The sequence below is a fragment of the Hyperolius riggenbachi genome, chromosome 5 (assembly GCF_040937935.1).
Source record: "Hyperolius riggenbachi isolate aHypRig1 chromosome 5, aHypRig1.pri, whole genome shotgun sequence".
Taxonomy (NCBI): domain Eukaryota; kingdom Metazoa; phylum Chordata; class Amphibia; order Anura; family Hyperoliidae; genus Hyperolius; species Hyperolius riggenbachi.
This window is the reverse complement of record NC_090650.1, coordinates 187,714,317-187,734,398: the sequence shown is the minus strand read 5'-3', so window position 1 is coordinate 187,734,398 and position 20,082 is coordinate 187,714,317. Positions and strand designations below refer to the sequence as shown.

At 44.3% G+C, this 20,082-nt stretch overlaps 1 protein-coding gene across 1 annotated transcript in view; it reads right to left on the bottom strand.

Annotated features, from left to right (window-relative positions):
* Positions 1–913: 913 nt before the first annotated feature.
* The window catches only part of GLB1 (galactosidase beta 1), a 141,856-nt gene continuing 122,687 nt past the window's right edge, over positions 914–20,082 (bottom strand). The window contains exon 16 of the mRNA XM_068238312.1: positions 914–2,672. Within this exon, the coding sequence (XP_068094413.1) occupies positions 2,433–2,672 (240 nt within the window). The 3' untranslated portion in view covers positions 914–2,432. The remainder of the gene's footprint in view (positions 2,673–20,082) is intronic.

The following is a 20,082-nucleotide window of genomic DNA, read 5'->3' as shown; positions in this document are numbered from 1 at the left end:
TTGTTTTTCACATGTAGTTTATTTTGTTTTTAGAGAATTAAAATTTTGCTCACTGTAGTGAGAGTATGTGTGCTCTGTTGTGCTAATGTGAATGGTGTTTATTCAAGCTGTAAAAAAGTCAATTGAATTAATAAAGCTATTGTTAATTTTAGCATTGTGCGTTCAGTTTGATTTTATTAGGAAATACATTTACAAACATTTTTAGTCAATTTCACAAAATGAACAATCAAACTGACCAATTTTATGAATACAGTAAAGAACACCGAACAAAAACTTGTCACCCAGTGACAGAAATACAGTAGAATACATACATTCATAAATGTAAGTAAGGCCTCTATTCCATGGACTGTTGATAGGCAGTGAAATGCCTCTCAACTGCTTGCTGCTGCCTTGTAACTGCTTGCTGCCTTAGGCCCCGTTTACACTTTCAGTTGCTCTCAGTTATAAGTGAAAGGTCAACTTATTTTCAAAGTAAGTCCCATGTTTTCCTATGGCACCTTTCACACTTAAAGGGAAGGTTCAGGGAGAGTGGAGAAAAAATAAAAATCAATTTCCACTTACCTGGGGCTTCCTCCAGCCCGTGGCAGGCAGGAGGTGCCCTCGCCGCCGCTCCGCAGGCTCCCGGTGGCCGACCCGACCTGGCCAGGCCGGCTGCCAGGTCGGGCTCTTCTGCGCTCCAAGTCCTGGCACTTCTGCGTCCCACGCCGGCGCTCTGACGTCATCGGACGTCCGCCGGGCTGTACTGCGCATGCAGAAGAGCCCGACCTGGCAGCCGGCCTGGCCAGGTCGGGTCGGCCACCGGAGACCACCAGGAGCCTGCGGAGCGGCGGCGAGGGCACCTCCTGCCTGCCACGGGCTGGAGGAAGCCCCAGGTAAGTGGAAATTGATTTTTATTTTTTCTCCACCCTCCCTGAACCTTCCCTTTAAAGAAAACCTGAACTGAAAATAAAAAGTCAAGATAACTATACACAGGTCATAATTACCTCCTCTGTAGTCTACTACTCAATCTCTTTCTCCTCTCCTGCATCCCATTTGTCCACTGTGATCAATGGATTTCTCCGTCCACCATTTTAACCATTTCAGCCCGCAGGGATTTTTCACCTTATGCATCAGAGCAATTTACACTTCCCATTCATTCGCTAATAACTTTATCACTACTTATCACAATTTATTGATCTATATCTTGTTTTTTTTCGCCACTAATTAGGCTTTCTTTGGGTGGTACATTTTGCTAAGAATTATTTTTTTATAAATGCATTTTAACAGGATTAATAAAAAAAATGGAAAAAATTAATTTCTCAGTTTTCGGCCATTATAGGTTTAAAATAATCCACGCTACCATAATTAAAACCTGTGTATTTTATTTGCCCGTTTGTCTCGGTTATTATACCATTTAAATGTTGTCCCTATCACAATGTATGGCGCCAATATTTTATTTGGAAATAAAGGTGCATTGTTTCAGTTTTGCGTCCATCACTATTTACAAGCTTATAATTGAAAAAAAATATCGTAGTATACCCCCTTCAAATGCATATTTAAAAAGTTCAGACCCTTAGGTAACTATTTGTGTCTTTTTTTTTTTTTATTGTAATTTTTTTTTCCATTAAAAATTTTATTTGGGTAATATTTTGGTGTGGGAAATAGTTAATTTTTAATGTTATGTGTGTAAATTGTAATGTAAAAAATATGTAGATGTAGTTTTAGTATTTGGCCACAAGATGGCCACCTCGAGTTTATTTTCTCCTTGTGCTTCTCGCTAAGCGGAAGCACAAGGGGGATGCGGAAATTTTGACGTGCAGAAAGACTGAAGCCTCTTGTAAGAGCGCTTCGGTTTTTCTGCTGGGGACACAGATCGGAAGCACGTTCCCGTTCACTGATCCCAGGGCTACCGGGGGACACCACGGGGGCATGCCCGTAATCGTGCCGAAACACGGCGCCGCAGCAGAGCAGCCACCCGGACGTGAGCTTCACGGGCAGCAGAAATGGTTAAAAATGGCCATTACCCCATAACAGCTTCCTGGTCAGCACACTGTTAAACTGTAATATCACCCACTTGAGCTATAGAGAAACATGGACATTACCTTGCACATTCAGTTGTAACTGACAGCTGCTGATCTATAAAGGATTGCAACTGGTATATTTCAGTTCTGACAAAATATTGTCAGAACTGAAAGGGATGACTGTAAGAAAAAAATGGTGAGCCTTTGAGGGGAAGGGATGATGAGGTTAGCATGTAATATGAATTTGCAGCTACGTCATGTGTTTATTTTAAATAATTTTCCTCACTTCAGGTTCCCTTCAACACGTTTTAACTGAAATCTTTTTCACAATGCACTGCTATGGAGAAGAAAAAAAGAATTGTATGGGCAGTGAGTTGACATGCAGAATTATTCTGCAACGCAACTGACCACTGTGAACTTAGCCTAAGACAGTCACCCTTTGCTGAATAAAGACATTTCTGTAATAAAATCTTTGGTTTTAGAGAGGATAGGTTTGTCCACAAACTCTACAAAACATTTTGCAGTTTCACAAGGAGAATTTTCAAGTTCCAGTACTGTAACATTATTCAATGAAGAGGCTGTTAAAATATTCATAGGAACATATAATGTTATTTGAGGTCCTCTAGCTGGCCAGTAACGACCCAGATTGAAGCCATTGATCCAAATCTGTCCCTAAAAAAACAAAAACAAATAAAAATCAAGATAATTTGATGAAATAAATCACATGCTGAGTGTAAATAGCCTACACTAAATTAGATATGTGCTATTCCCTAATCATTTCATTGGAGTCAGTTGCAGCTAAATATGTGCAGAGCTCTGAACATTGCAGGACAAGTGGGATGAAATGTATTCCACCTGGCGACTGCATTCACTTCTGAGTAATCAGAACGACCACAAATTGAAATCCTTTGGCACAGTAAGGTCCCTTTTCCATGAGCAGTTGATAGACAGTGAAAATACTGGTGAAATCTCTCAACTGTTGGCTATTGCCTGGCAACTGCTTGCTGCTGCCTGGTAACTGCTCACTGAGCGTGCAGCTCAGCCCCCTTGTGAAAAAAGGGCCCTAATCAGACTCTACCAGTTCGGATTTGAAGCAGATTCAGTGCTGTTACGCTGCACAATAGCAATTTCACTGATTTTGTCCTCAGAAATCTTAATTTACAAATATATAGTGAATGTTTGCAGAGAAAGCAGCAGATCAAAACGGGATATCTGCCTGGATCGAATAGCACTTTATAGCTTTGTCAATATATACCGTATAATTATAATCACAAGTTATGTGGGCAAAGTTAGTATAGGCTGACTTTTTATAATAAACTACAAAATATGTTTTTTCATATAGGTTTCAGAGAAGCGATGCTGCATTCTATAGATGGATCTTTCTGATCACAGGATCTCCAAATGCTGAACTGCTAGAAATTAATGGTTGATTCATAAGGGGATCACTATTTAGTAGCCGATCAGCTACTACACACATCAGGTGCCCAACCCCCTGCTTTAGGGCCAAAATGGTTGCTTAGAGTGGTAACCATCACACTAAGGCTCCCTGCACACTGCATGCGATTCCGATGTTTAATGGGTTTTTACATCAGATTCAGACTTTTATTCATTACTGCATGCTGCGTTTTTGACTCAGGTTTTTCTGTTGATTGCATTCAGGGAAAATCGGAATTGCAAATCGGAAACGGAATCGCAAAACGGATTTGCCGTGTGCAGGGAGCCTAAACGACAAGACAGGACGGAGTGTTTACTAACGCTACAGTAGTGATTGGATTGGTAAACGTCCACATAGAAATGACAATACTGGACTGAGCAGGAAGGCGCGTATCGATAGCAACTGTAATGTCCACATGAAAGAACTAGAAGGAGCGCCTGCCAATCACAACCGCAGTGATGGCAATGTCCAGGCAGGCAAGCTAGAAGGAGCATTACCACTTGCAACCGCAGCTATTGTAACGTCCACACAGCAGGACTGGAAGGAGCATCTGCCAATCACAACTACAGTGATGGCAACGTCCAGACAGACAAGAGGGAACACGGTTATTCTCCACTGCAGGAATAGCACATGTTCCCAAGGGAGCAAGATGAGATGAACAGTAATCACACAAGACCCAGTAATGCAGCTATGGGGTAAGCCGATCACTATGACAGGCAAAGCAATGCAGCAAGATTAGGCTTTTATGTGGACATCCACAAATGACAGCAAACATGCAAATTCCAACACAACTGAATGGTAATCACTCAGTCCTGTGCTACTCTGATTAAGACTGGGAACACACGAAGCAGAAACGCTAGTGTTGCGTAAACGCATATAAAGTTAAATCAATGGTAAGCATGAAAATACACGTGTATGTGTTTAATACGAGTTTTTAAAAATGAAAGTCAATGGGGGGGAGGTGGGAGGGTAAAGTCTCAATATGTAGACGTGATGAGGTAAAAAGACAGTGGGAGCCTAACATTATGGGGGATGGAGAGGGGGGTGGGGACAGTGTAAAGAGTAAGGAGGTTGGTAAAACTTAAAGTAGCCCATTTCATGTAACCAAGATTGGAAAATGCGGTGGTGAAGATGTGGAGTCCGTTTGGGTAAATATTCATGGTGGAAATAAAGGTTGCCAATTGCTTATTGGGGTATGCTACAGACCACCTCATATTCATGAAGCTGCAGAACTGTAATTACGACAGCAGATTGAAAAAGCTGCAAGTAAAAATGAGGTCATAGTTATGGGTGACTTCAACTTTCCAGACATTGACTTGAGTGTTGAGACTACCCATTCTGGTAAAAGCAGCAGATTTCTGGCAATACTACAGGACAGTTACCTGACTCAAATGGTAACGGAACCAACTTGGGGGAATGCGTTACTGGATCTGATAATTTCTAATAGACCAGATAATGTATCAAATGTGCAGGTTCAAGAACATTTGGGAAATAGTGATCACAACATGATAACGTTTGATCTATTGATAGGGCGCGGGGCCACTAAAACTATGAATTTTAGAAAAGCAAAGTTCAATCAACTCAGGCAGGCACTAAGTTTGTGAACTGGGATAATGTACTACAAGGGGAGGACATTGAAGGGAAGCTTTTAAACTTATTCTCACTCAATATTGTAGTACGTATATCCCATATGGAAAGAAAATGTCTAGGAATAAAAAAAGGCCTCTATGGATGAATAGAAAGGTTAGCGATAAAATTAAGGGGAAAAAGAATGCCTATAAGGTCCTGAAACAGGAGGGGACCGAGGCTGCACTAAGCAATTATAAGGAGTGAAATAAAGGTTGTAAAAAAGAAATTAGGCTGGCAAAGATTGAAGCTGAAAATCAAATCGCTAGGGATATCAAATCTAACCCAAAGACGTTTTACAAGTACATCAACCCTAAAAAAAGAAAGGTTGACTGTATTGGACTCCTAAAGGATGAGGGTGGGAACTCAATGGTGGATGACCAAGGTAAGGCAGAGTGATTTAATGCTTTCTTTGCTTCTGTCTTCACAAGGGAAACATCACTGTTGCAAATTACAGATGCAGAAAAGTCTCATTCTTCCAACTGTAATATTAAATACTTAACGCAGGAAGAAGTGAAGGCACGACTAAATAAATTAAAAATAGACAAGGCACCTGGCCCTGATGGCATGCATCCTCGGGTCCTAAGGGAATTAAGTTCAGTTATAGATAAACCCCTTTATCTTATCTTTTGTGACTCTCATTCAACTGGCAGAGTCCCAGTGGATTGGCGTACAGCCCACGTTTTCCCATTATTTAAGAGGGGCAAAAAATCAGATCCATGAAATTATAGACCTGTAAGCTTAACATCAGTTGTATGCAAACTATTTGAGGGGTTACTAAGAGATACTATACATGACTTCACAGTAGAAAATAATCTTATTTCTCAGCATCAACATGGGTTTACTAAAGACAGGTCCTGTTTGACTAACATGCTCAGCTTTTATGAGGTAGTGAACGCTAATGTGAATATAGGGAATGATGTAGATGTGATATACTTGGACTTTGCAAAGGCCTTCGACACTGTTCCAGGTCTGGTGCAAAAGTTGAGGATACAAGGACTGGGGAAGAGTGTTTGCATGGATAGGGAACTGGCTAATGGACAGAAAACAAAGAGTTGTGGTCAATGGATCATACTCAAAATGGGCGACTGTGAGCAGTGGGGTCCCACTGTAAATTAAATGTTGAAAAATGTAGTCATACATTTTGGTCGCGCCAATGGTCTAGCACCATACAAAATAAATGGGATACAGTTGGGACATCAAACTTGGAGAAGGACTTAGGAGTACTCATCGACAACAAGTTACTGTAAATAATCATACTCAATGCCAAGCTGCTGCAGCTAAAGCGAACAAAATTTTGGGATGCATTAAAAGGGAAATAAAAACTCGAGATGCTAGCATAATATTGCCCCTGTTTAACTCTCTAGTAAGGCCACAACTGGAATATGGAATTCAGTTCTGGGCACCACATTACAGGAAAGATATTGCAGTTTTAGAGCAGGTGCAGAGACGAGCAACAAAATGATTACGTGGGATGGAAGGTCTCACCAAGAAAAGTCAGATAAACTGGGTTTATTTAGTCTAGAGAAAAGACGCCTTACAGGGGATCTAATTAATATGTATAAATACATCAGAGGGCAATATAAAAACTTGGCGGATGAGCTTTTTGTCCCTAGGCCTTCTCAAAGGACTAGAGGACATGATCTGCGCATGGAGGAAAAACGTTTTAGCGATTTATTTAGGAAAGGGTTCTTTACAGTAAGAGTGATTAAGGCTGCTTTCACAGTGGGATGTTACAGGCGCACGTTAGAGCAGCCTGTAACGCAGCCCAACTCACAGCACTAAAAAAAAATAAAAAATCAATGGGCTGTTCACAGTGCCCACGTTGCGTTGGAGGATAACGCTGCACGGTAAATGAAAGTGCAGCGTGCTGTGCGTTATACTCGTATGTGGCGGTGTTCAGGAGTTGGCACATGCTCAGTACTGTTTTTTTTTTTAATTATTTATTTATTTGCCGCATGGCCGATTTCGTCCGATAGTATGCGTCAAAAAGTATGCATCACGGACGCATCAAGAGACGCATAACGCGGCTCTATATAAAACGTCCAACTTCAAAGCTCACATGCGTTGCGTTAGGGGCACGTTATGTGACCTTAACGTCGCATCTAACGCAGCGTCTTAGTGGGAAAGAGCCCTAAGATGTGGAATGTATTGCCACAGGAAGTAGTTATGGCAAATTCTATACCTGCATTTAAAGGGGGCTTAGGTGCTTTCCTTGCGTTGAATGACATCCGTGGCTACAATTACTAGGTAATGCCCAATGATATTGATCCAGGGATTTTATCTGATTGCCATCTGGAGTCGGGAAGGAATTTTTTCCCTTTTGGGGCTAATTGGACCATGCCTTGTAAGGGTTTTTTGCCTTCCTCTGGGACATGTGAGGGAGCAGGCTGGTGTTGTACTTTGTTCTCTGGTTGAACTCGATGGACGCATGTCTTTTTTCAACCCAAAAAACTATGTAACTATGGTGACGCAATGTATTGGATTTTGTATGCGTTTTTAAATGCATTTTTGTAAAAAAAAAAAAAAAAAAGAAAGAAAAAAAAGATGTTTTCTGATTGATTTCCGCTTCCTGTTGACTTCTTGGTGTTTTGCATAAACCGCATAAAAAAAATGCATGAAGAACAAAAACACAAAAAACGCATGTGTGGAAAGAAACCGCAAACGCACAGAAAACGCATGTAAAACGCAATAAAAATGCACATGACAGAAAACACAACCTTTCCCGCACTAATATTGCACCCAGTCTGAAGACTGCAGGCTGATTGCAAATAGATAGGACACTCACTTAGCAGAAATTGATTTTTTTTTTCAGAAAGTGTCATTTTCCAGTAACTTGTGACAAAAAAATAAAATCTTCTATTAACTCACCATACACCTAACGGAATACCTTGGGGTGTCTTCTTTCTAAAATGGGGTCACTTGTGGGGTTCCTATACTGCCCTGGCATTTTAGGGGCCCTAAACCGTGAGGAGTAGTCTAGAAACCAAATGCCACATATACCCATATACACATACCCATGCTGGGTGGGAGAAATATCTCTGTAAATGGACAATTGTGTGTAAAAAAAAAAAAAAAATCAAAAAATTCTCATTTACAGAGATATTTCTCCCACCCAGCATGGGTATGTGTAAAAATACACCCCAAAACACATTACACTGTTTCTCCTGAGTACGACAATACCATGTGTGACACTTTTTTGCAGCCTAGGTGCGCTAAGGGGCCCAACGTCCTATGAGTACCTTTAGGATTTCACAGGTCATTTTGAGGCATTTGGTTTCCAGACTACTTCTCACGGTTTAGGGCCCCTAAAATGCTAGGGCAGTATAGGAACCCCACAAGTGACCCCATTTTAGAAAGACCACACCCCAAAGTATTCCGTTAGAAGATTTTATTTTTTGTCACAAGTTTGTGAAAAAAACTATAAAAATCAATTTCCGCTAACTTGTGGCAAAAAATAAAATCTTCTAACGGAATACCTTGGGGTGTCGACTTTCTAAAATGGGGTCACTTGTGGGGTTCCTATACTGCCCTGGCATTTTAGGGGCCCAAACCCATGAGGAGTAGTCTGGAAACCAAATGCCTCAAAATGACCAGGGGTATAAGCATCTGCAAAATTTGAAGACAGGTGGTCTATGAGGGGCCGAATTTTGTGGAACCGGTCATAAGCAGGGTGGCCTCTGATGACAGGTTGTATTGGCACTGAAGTGCAGGAAGCGCAGGATGTTCTCAAATCGTGACCTGGACATGGCAGCAGAGAACATGGGCATGTGTGGATGCGTAGACCAATAAGACCGCAATACATTCTTTTTGACTAGACCCATGTTAAGGAGAAGGCCCCAAAAAAATGTTACGTTCTGAAACGGTTTCCACCGAAAAGGCTGGGCATGGTAGCTTCTTGAATTGGCAGTTGCGTGTTGTGTGGCATAACGGTTGGTCTCAGCCACAATTAAGTCGTAGAGACCAGCAGTGATCAGAAAAAACAATTCTGTCACTGCGGTGGGGCGGGTGAGGGTTTGGCCCGGTGATCAGAACCCCGCAGGGGGCAGATTAGGGCCTGATCTGATGGGTAGGTGTGCTAGGGGGAGACAGGTGATGACAGGAGGTGATTGATGGGTGTCTCAGGGTGTGATTTGAGGGGGGAATAGATGCAAGTAATGCACTGGGGAGGTGATCGGGGGGGGGGGGTGTCTGAGGGCGATCTGAGGCTGTGGGCGGGTGATTGGGTGCCCGCAAGGGGCAGATGAGTGTCTGATCTGATGGGTACAATGGGTAGCAGTGACAGGTGGTGACAGGGGGTGATTGATGGGTGATCAGGGTGTGATTAGAGGGGAGAATAGATGCAAGCAATGCACTGGTGAGGTGATCGGGGTGGGTCTGAGGGTGTGGGCGGTTGACTGGGTACCCGCAAGGGGCAGATGAGGGTCTGATCTGATGGGTATGATGGGTAACAGTGACAGGTGGTGATTGATGGGTGATCAGTGGGTGATTAGAGGGGAGAACAAATGTAAATAATGCACTGGGGAGGTGATAAAGGGAAGGGGGTCTGAGGGCAATCTGAGGGTGTGGGCGGGTGTTTGGGTGCCCGCAAGGGGCAGATTAGTGTCTGATCTGATGGGTAGTAGTGACAGGGGGTGATGGGGTGATTGATGGGTGATTGACAGGTGATCAGTGGGTGGGAGGTTAGATGTATACAGTACACAGGGGGGTGGGTCGGGGGGGGGGGGGTCTGGGGAGGATCTGAGGGTGTGTGTGTGTGGGGGGGGGGGTGATCAGGAGCCCCCAGGGGGCAGTTTAGGACCTAATCTAAAAAATAGCGTTGACAGATAGTGACAGGGAGTGATTGATGGGCGATTAGGGGGGTGATTGGGTGCAAACAGGGGTCTGAGGGGGTGATCAGGGTGGGGTCTGAGGGGTGCTGTGGGCGATCAGGGGGCAGGGGGGCCAGATCAGTTTGTGTGTGGTTACCAGGGGGGCTGCCTCCTGCCCTGGTGGTCCCTCGATCACTGGGACCACCAGGGCAGGGGGCAGCCTGTATAATACGCTGTGTATACATTACAAAGCGTATTATACGCTTTCGATGCGGAAGATCGGTGGTTAACAACCTGCCATCACTGCTAATTGGCCGGCGGGTTGACACCGCGAGTGGACGGAGCCTAATGCCGACGGATGCGCGCACAGATCCCAGGCAATTCAGTCCCCCAGGAGCCGCCGCCGATCGGCGTTACGCAGTCCTGGGGGTGCCACTTTGCCACCGCCCATAGGTAGTGGGCGGTCACCAAGTGGTTAATATTCTTTTAATGACTGCCTCCTGTAGTCATCGTATGCGATTGCTAGGGTGACAGTTTGGGGCCCCAGTGCTTTACAGATAGAGATGGCCCGAACTGTTCGCTGGGGAGCAGTATTCTGCAAACATTCACTGTTCGCATTCGTGGCGAACAGCGAACATTTGGTGTGTTTGATTCGCCCCCTATACATCATTGAGCTAAACTTTTACCCCCTACCTCACATTCAGCAGACACATGGCAACCAATCAGCTAGCACCCCTTCCTGGACCCCCCACCCCCTATCAAAAAGCAGTTGCGGTGGCCATATTGGATTAATTCTCTGCTGGCAGCTGACTGTTCGTGAGAGCAGGGTCAGACTTTCTTCAGATAGGTAGGAAAAGCATTAGCTAGGCCTGTGTCCTTGTTCCTCCCTAGCTGTGAAAGCACCCCAAAACAGCCCTTTTGAGGGCTAGCACATCAGTCTCCTGTGTTTTTTGTGTGTGTGACACTCTACAGCCCACTGACACCCAGAGCTGTGTGCACACTACTGCGGTTGCCTCATTAAAGAAAACCTATACTGAAAATTAAAAGTCAAAATAAACATACACAGGTCATACTTACCTCCTGTGTAGTCTACTCCTCAATCTATTTTTCCTCTCCTGCGTCCTGTTTGTCCACTGTGATCAATAGAATTCTCCGTCTTCCATTTTGAAAATGGCTATTACCCTATAACAGCTTCCTGATCAGCACACTGTTAAACTGTAACATCGCCCACTTGAGCCATAGGGAAACATGGACACATCAGTTCTCCTCTCAGCTGTAACTGACAGCAACTGATATATAACTGGCAGCAACTGATATATTTCAGTTCTGACAAAATGTTGTCAGAACTGGAAGGGATCACTGTATGAAGAAAATGGTGAGCTTTTGAGAGGAACTGATGGCAAGGTAACTATGTAATGTTCATTTGAAGTTACCTCATGTGTTTATTTTAAATAATTTTACTCAGTACAGGTTCTCTTTAAGAACCACTCCAGTGCATTATTATTTCACTGTAGTACATTTCTGATTGTACACCCAGAGCTGTGCATAATGTGATTTCTGCTCATTAGGGATTAAAACCCGAGTCAACTCCATAATTTTGGGTGAAACTTTTGGCATGGATCCCCCTCCAGCATGCTACAGTTCTAGGTGTTAGACCTCTTGAAACAACTTTGCCGTCACTTTTGTGGCCAGAAACAGTCTTTGTAGGTCTTAAAATTCGCCTGCCCATTGAAGTCTATGGCGGTTCACCAAATTCGCCTGTTCACGAACATTTTTCAGAAGTTTGCATTAGCCGTCTCCGAACGGAAAATTCTGTTTGCGACATCTCTATTTACAGATGCACTGATGTTGCCTAGTGATGCATCTGTACAGCACTGGGGCCCCCGAACTGTTACCCTAACGTACCCATCCAATGCTACAGGCGCACAGGCTGGGGATAAACTGTCCACCACATGCCCAGTTTGTAATAAAATATGACATACACTCATCAAAAGGATTATTAGGAATACCTGTTCAATTTCTCATTAATGCAATTATCTAATCAACCAATCACATGGCAGTTGCTTCAGTGTATTTAGGGGTGTGGTCCTGGTCAAGACAACCTCCTGAACTCCAAACTGAATGTCAGAATGAGAAAGAAAGGGGATTTAAGCAATTTTGAGCGTGGCATGGTTGTTGGTGCCAAACGTGCTGATCTGAGTATTCCACAATCTGCTCAGTTACTGGGATTTTCACACACAACCAATTCTAGAGTTTACAAAGAATGATGTGAAAAGGGAAAAACATCCAGTATGCGGCAGTCCTGTGGGTGAAAATGCCTTGTTGACGCTAGAGGTCAGAGGAGAATGGGCTAACTAATTCAAGCTGATAGAAGAGCAACGTTGACTGAAATAACCACTCGTTACAACCGAGGTATGCAGCAAAGCACTTGTGAAGTCACAACACGCCTTGTTGAATCAATGCAACGTAGAATTAAGGCAGTTCTGAAGGTGAAAGGGTGGTCAAACACCGTATTAGTACGGTGTTCCTAATAATCCTTTAGGTGAGTGTATGTGTATAATTTAAGCCAGGAAGTGCTAAAGAATATATTTTATTTGTTTCATAACTGTGGGACTTGTCGTGAAAATTAGAAAGGGTGAAATATAACTATAAAATAGTTTTTCGAAAGAAAATATTACCCAGAGAAGGCCTAGACTGTACTACAAAGAAAAAAAAAGAAAAAACAGCACTAAGAAGGTATACGTTATTAAAAGTTACTGCTGTATCAAAAGCGCACAACGCAAGTGTGAAAAATGTCAGGAACCTTAGGGGGTAAAAACCTTGGAATGTGAACCAGTTAAAGCACACCTGAACTCAGAATGTCCTCTCTGCTCAAAAAGATACGCAAGAGCATAATAACCTTTAAACAAAACAAAACAAAAATGTCTTTGTTACAGCTGATACAAATCCTAAAATAAATCTACACTGTATCTACTTCCATATTCATAGAAACAGACATATTGTTAACATCTTATGCTTTCAAATGGGCTTATCTGCTATCTCTGCCATGGCAGTCCTGTGACACGGGGAGAGATCAAATTACAACTTGTGATTAGACACAAATAAGGCAAAATTAAACAGGCTAAACTCCCTAAATACATACAGTGTTCATTTCTCTCTGTTTTCCTTCCGTCTTGTGGAAGAGTTCAGGTCCACTTTAAGGGAATCCGCAATAGTGGGCCTTTAACTCCATTATGGGTGGAGTCCCACTTTGAACACCCAGAATTGTCTGGTGCTCATGTGGAGCTCCTAAAAGGAGCACTATGCTGAAAACTTTCAAATACCTATGAATACATACATACAGGATGTACATTTTCCTAAAGGGAAAACATTGTAAATGAATGGTTTCCTATGCAGTTGTTTCTTACAGTCTGCATTATTCATCTGTCAGCGCTGAACCTCTTACAGACATGTTTTGGGCTACTACATCTCCCCACTGGGAAACCTCAAGGTTTCCTTTATTCTTTTAAAAAGCACTCCCTGGCAAGGATTTAACACAGAAAATTGTATACTTACCTAACGGTAATTTTCCTTTCCCGATGCCTACATGTCAACACCTGTGGGTAGATGCCCCGCCCACTCTACCCCGGAGGAACAATCTATAAAAAGTCTGAAATAAGCCACCTCCCTAGTCTTATGTGAACCTCAGACTCGCCGAAGTTGAAGGGAGGGAATCCCAGTGTTGACATGTAGGCATCGGGAAAGGAAAATTACCGTTAGGCAAGTATACAATTTTCCGTTTTCCCTCCATGTCAACACCTGTATTATTATTTATTGTATTTATAAAGCGCCAACATATTACGCAGCGCTGAACATTAATTTAGGTTACAGACAATATTTAGGGGTGACATACAGCAATATGACAATACAGGAATACAAGAAAACCAGATCACACAGCACAGTATTAGTACAAGGTAATGCTTAGTCAGTCACTGGATGAAGCATGGAGATTAGGCAAGTTAGGTTCACTCAGATGCATAGCATGGGTTCACAGTAATGGAGGTGCCAGATAAGGTAGGACACAAAAGGAGGAGGACCCTGCCCAAAGGCTTACAATCTAGAGGGAGAGGTAAGGACACGAATGGTAGGGGACCAGAGTTCAGCTGTAGGTTTAGAGCACTTGTGAGGGGTAGTAGGCCAGAGTGAAAAGGTGAGTTTTGAGGGCTTTCTTGAAGATGTTGAAGGAGGGGGCTGCCCTAATGGGTGGAGGTAGGGAGTTCCATAGTGTTGGAGCAGCTCTTGAGAAGTCCTGGAGGCGTGCATGGGACTGGGTGATGCGGGGGGCGGTTAGGCGAAGTTCATTGGAAGAGCGGAGTGAGCGGCTAGGTGTGTACCTCTGAGTAAGATCGGAAATGTAGGTTGGACAGGTTTTGTGGAAAGATTTGTAGGTCAGACACAGTATCTTGAATCTGATTCTGGACTGGATAGGAAGCCAGTGGAGGGATTCTAGGAGGGGATCTGCCGTGGTGGAGCGATGGGAGCAGTGGATAATTCTGGCTGCCGCATTCATGATGGACTGCAGTGGGGCTGTTCGGGTCATAGGGAGACCAGACAGCAGGGCATTGCAGTAGTCAAGGCGGGAAATTATGAGGGCATGGATGAGGAGTTTGGTGGTGGCAGAGGTCAGGAAAGGGCGAATCTTACAGATGTTACGAAGGTGGAAGTTGCAGGACTTTGTGAGGTTTTGGATGTGGGAAGTGAAGGAGAGTGCGGAGTCCAGGGTGACACCCAGACAGCGGGCTTGAGAGGTAGGGCGAATGGTAGTAGGATGTAACTAGAAATTTGAAGAAGGGAGGGAGACTGTAGACTTTGTGCAAATAAGAAAATGTTTTAATTTAACCACTTGAGGACCCACCCTTTACCCCCCCTTAAGGACCAGCGCTTTGTTGAGTGATCTGTGCTGGGTGGGCTCTGAAGCCCCCAGCACAGATCATGTAGCAGGCAGAGAGATCAGATCACCCCCCTTTTTTCCCCACTAGGGGGATGATGTGCTGGGGGGGTCTGATCTCTCCTGCCTGCATGTGGCTGGCGGGGGGGGGGGGGGGGCACCTCAAAGCCCCCCTCCGCGGCAAAATTCCCCCCTCCCTCTCCTACCTGCTCCCCCCCGGAGATCAGGGCTGCACAGGACGCTATCCGTCCTGTGCAGCCAGTGACAGGACGTCCCCTGTCACATGGCGGCGATCCCCGGCCGCTGATTGGCCGGGGATCGCCGATCTGCCTTACGGCGCTGCTGCGCAGCAGCGCCGTACAATGTAAACAAAGCGGATTATTTCCGCTTGTGTTTACATTTAGCCTGCGAGCCGCCATCGGCGGCCCGCAGGCTATTCACGGAGCCCCCCGCCGTGAATTGACAGGAAGCAGCCGCTCGCACGAGCGGCTGCTTCCTGTCAATCAGCCTGCAGCTGGCGACGCAATACTGCGTCGCTGGTCCTGCAGCTGCCACTTTGCCGACGCGCGGTATGAGTGCGCGGTCGGCAAGTGGTTAAGAAGGCTGTCCAGTTAATACAACTTTCCCAAAGTTAAGTGAAGAATTTGCCTCCATATCCACTCTATAGTGCTGCATGAATATATTTATCGTCGTCCAGTTAGCTTCCTGGCAGATGGTATCTGCTGAAACCCTGTTCATGGCTGCCCAGGAAGTAGAAATGCTTCTAGTCGAATGCGCCGTAAGTTGCCCGGGAGGCTCCAGGTTGAGAGGCTTGTAACAGTCCTGAATTATCCTTACAAGCCAGGAAGATACTGTTCTAGTGGTGGCGGCCTGCCCCATTCTATATCCGAATGGAATTATCCATACTCTCTCTGACTTGCGAATATCTCTTGTCATATTCGTGTATGCTTTTAATGCTTGGGCTACGTCCAATGAATGAACTGTGTCTGATGCTGGATCTGTTAAAGTGGGTAACGTCCAGTCCTGGTTCAGATGATATGTAGAAGCGACCTTTGGTATGAATTGTTGAATTGGTCTTAATACTACCCTATCTGGGTAGAAAGTTAAGTAAGGTTCTGTAGAGCCTAAGGCTTGGAGTTCAGAGACTCTGATGAAACTGCGACCAGAAATATAGTTTTTAAATGTCAAGTTCCATAATGTACAGTTCTCTAAAGGATGGTACGGTGTTCTAGATAATGCTTCCAAAACTAGAGAAAGGTCCCACTTGGGAAACATCGTCTTTCTAGGAGGTTTTATCTTCAAGACTCCCTTTATGAACTGTTTCACTACCGGGAGTGAAGCCCAAGTTATTCCTGTGAAAGCTGACAAGGCTGAAATTTGTCCCTTTATCGAGTAGTAGCTTAAACCCTTCTCCACTCCTGTTTGCAAAAATCCCAGAATATGCTGTTCTGGTTTTGAGGGATCAAAATTCTGCAGTGTGGCTTATTCTTTGAACTTCTGCCAAATATTGTTATATTTGGTGTTGGTACTGTGTTTTCTTGATCTCATAATTGTGCCAATGACAGCTTCTGAGCATCCCAGACCTCTTAGCCTCTGCCCTTCAACTTCCAGGCCATCAGCCTTCGACTGTGTGGGTTGGGATGAGAAATCACTCCTTGGTTCAGTAGGTCTGGTCTGTCTGGCAATGGTATTGGAGCCTGGGTCCTCATCTCCCAGAGTAGTGGAAACCATGGCTGTCGTGGCCAGTGAGGTATGATCGCTATTAGCGAAACCTTCTCTCTCAACAACCTCAACAAGATGCAGTGTATCATGGGAGTTGGTGGATATACATAGCCAAGTGTGAAGTCCCACTGGGTTGTAATCGCATTCACTGCCTCCGACTGATGAAACCGGTACCTGGAGTAGAATCGGCTGCATTTCCTGTTGTAAGGTGTTGCCATCAAGTCCAGGACTGGATTCCCCAACTTCTTGCAGATCATCTGAAACACTTCTTGGTTCAGACTCCACTCGTTGTCGACTGTATGGCGACTTAGATAATCTGCTTTGAGATTCTGTTGGCCCGGAATATATGAGGCGGTGATGTTCCATAGATTCTGTTCTGCAAATTGGAATATCTTGGAAACCTCCTGAAGCAAAGAGACTCCTTGTGCTGCCCTGTCTCCGGACATATGAAACAGCTGTCTTGTCCATTATTAGTAAGACACTCTTCCCCTGTATGAGGTGTTGGAAACTGAGTAACGCCATATATGCTGCCCTGATTTCCAGAATGTTGGCGGGCATATTGCCTTGTTCCGTGTCCCAAGTCCCTTGGGCTGTTAAATGTCCATAGTGGGCTCCCCACCCTGTGCAACTCGCATCGGTAGTTATGACCAGGGGATGATCTGGTTGAATCTGATGGTGCCTCTCTAGCATGTCTGTATTCATCCACCATTTCAGACTGTTCTTCATCAACCCCGTCACTTCTATCCACTGGTGCATACTTGAATTGTCCCATTGTCTGAGAAAGCCCCATTGGAAGGGCCTGGAGTGCCAATGGGCCCATCTCACCATCAGAAAGGTTGATAAAAACGTTCCTAGAATGCTGAGACATTGTCTGGCTCCAGGTATGTGATCAAGTATATATGTTAAAAGACTCAGATATTATTCTGATAAATGCATACTCTGCTCTATTGTTGGGATACAGGGATGGCCATGTTATGGCATATATAGGTTCTGTGGTCCTAACTTAAGAACTGTGAGGTCCTATTGCACTGAAGGGTTAGCAAAACTATACCTGTGATGGGATTTATTGTACACCTACTAAGGGACTAACGTTACCTACAGATATAGTATTCCTGTGTTTTATATGCTGTACAGCGTGTGGGTACATAGGACCCACAGACATAGTCGAGATGGTGTTGTAATAGCATAAGCATAACCGTGTACTTCTTAGATCAAACATTGACAGATTTTAGTTGTTCTTACATATTGTTTCCCCCTTTTTTTTCATTGTTTTGTTCCTTTTCTTATTTGTTTCAGTTGCTCCTGTCTGTAAAAGCTTTTTTGCCTGAGGAAGCGGGCTTGGGACCCGTGAAACGCGTTGCAAACTGTATATTTTATTGGGAGTATCAATTAAATGTACCTTCATTATACACGAAGCTGTGCTTGTGTTTGTTGTTGGGTGAGTTGGTTTACCCCCACCACCCACAATTTTACTGATTTTAATTGGCAATTTTTTACTCTATTGGCGCCTCTGTTTTTCACATCATAATCTGATCCACTTGGTGGATGGGTATTTAACCCTTTTTTTTCTATCTACGGAGAGCGACTCTTTTAGCCTGAGCGAGGACAGGTCTAATCTCCTCGCCCGCGATTTAAGTGGTTGCCTGGATCCGGCAACCCAGACTTGTGAGTATATATATTTCAAACATTTTTTATGTCAACTGTAATACAGTAATACACTATCGGGGGCTCTCGATTGTTTCTTCTTCTTCTTTCACCATCAGAAAGGTTGATAAAAACGTTCCTAGAATGCTGAGACATTGTCTGGCCTGAAGATGACTTGCTGAATGAATCTGACGAACTCTGTTGATCACTGAGTAAATCTTGTCTGCTGGGAGTCTTATCACATTGTCCGCTGTCTGTATCTGTGCTCCAAGATATATCAAGTTCTGCGTTGGAGTCAGCTTGCTCTTCTCTAGGTTTATTATCCACCCGAAGGTTTGAAGTGTAGACATTAGAATCTGTTTGTGTTCCTCTAGAGTCTGCACATCCTCTGCTAGGAGCAGGAGGTCGTCTAGGTAGTGGTATAACCTCAGATTCCTTAGCCGCAGTAATTCCACTACTGCGACTAACACCTTCGTAAAGGTTCTGGGTGCTGTAGCAATTCCGAAGGTTAGGCAGGTGAATTGAAGATGTGTCTGATCTATTGCAAAGCGTAGATATTTCTGGAATTGAGGCTGTAGAAATGAAACAAAGTGAGAATAATGAAAAGAGTGTACCAGACAAATCACATAGTAATGTCTGCGGCCCCCTGTACTACACGTAAACCACTTACATTGTAAGTATGACAAATCCTTATGTGTCCGGGAAGTGAGTCAGGGAGCCCCAGCAGCGTGACTGTCCGCAGCGGAGATCTGCGCTGTCTAAACACAGCGCTGTCTCTTATACAGGGATAGCTCCGCCCCCTCCTGGTGTCATAGCTACCCAGCGTCCTCAGCGTCTGGAACGCAGCGCTCCGGCAGCCTCTATAATATGCTGAGGCGCACGCCAACTTGGACCGGAAGTGCCCTGCACGCCGAGAACGCCGGTTACCCGCAGTACACAGAAGGGAGCGACAGAGGGGAAAGGATCCAGGCGCACAGAACACACGCATTTAGCGTGAGAACCCGGAGCTTCAGGAGCGATCCTCCTCGGTGCAACACAGATACCCCCAAGACCAGCAGAGTGGGGTAAGCATATAGGTTAATTTATAACCTATCTAGCATCGCTAGGCGAGCCAACCTAGTGGGGAGCTGGAAGAGCCAGCTGAGGTAGGGGAAAAATAAAAAATTATCGGCACAAAGGACCAGGTGGTCTTCCGAGGCGAGTACGAGGACATAAAAAAAAGACTAGGGAGGTGGCTTATTTCAGACTTTTTATAGATTGGTCCTCCGGGGTAGAGTGGGCGGGGCATCTACCCACAGGTGTTGACATGGAGGCATAGGGAAACAAAGATACCCACCTGCTCACTCACACATTTTGACAGCTGGACTAGTGAACAACTGCCATTCAGTAAGTGCTTTTAAAAATAAATACCCTATGAGGAGATACTTTAGTCTAAAACCTGTTGGTAAGAGGTTGAGGTTGGAGCCATCATATTATGACTAAAGGCTCATACACACATCAGACTATAGTCTTTGGAAAATGAAAGATCACAGACCACTCTTACCACCCTTCATGTAGTATGAGAGCCATACTCTACACAGTCTTTTCTAAGGAGCTGAACTCCACATCAGAAAAAAATCTTTGCAAGATGCTGCACACACAGATGCTGTACAGACACAAAAGATCAGTATCTGCAAAAGATCTGTTCCTGCCAAAAATCCATTCCTGCAAATTGCAATGATAGTCTATGAGATCTGCAGATCATCATACATACATGATTTAACTGACATTCATCTGCAGATCAAGCAGTCATCTGCAGATCTGAAAATCCATCCTGGTGGATCTGATCTGCAGATGAATGTCAGTTAAATCATGTGTGTATGATGATCTGCAGATCTCATAGACTATCATTGCAATTTGCAGGAATGGATTTTTGGC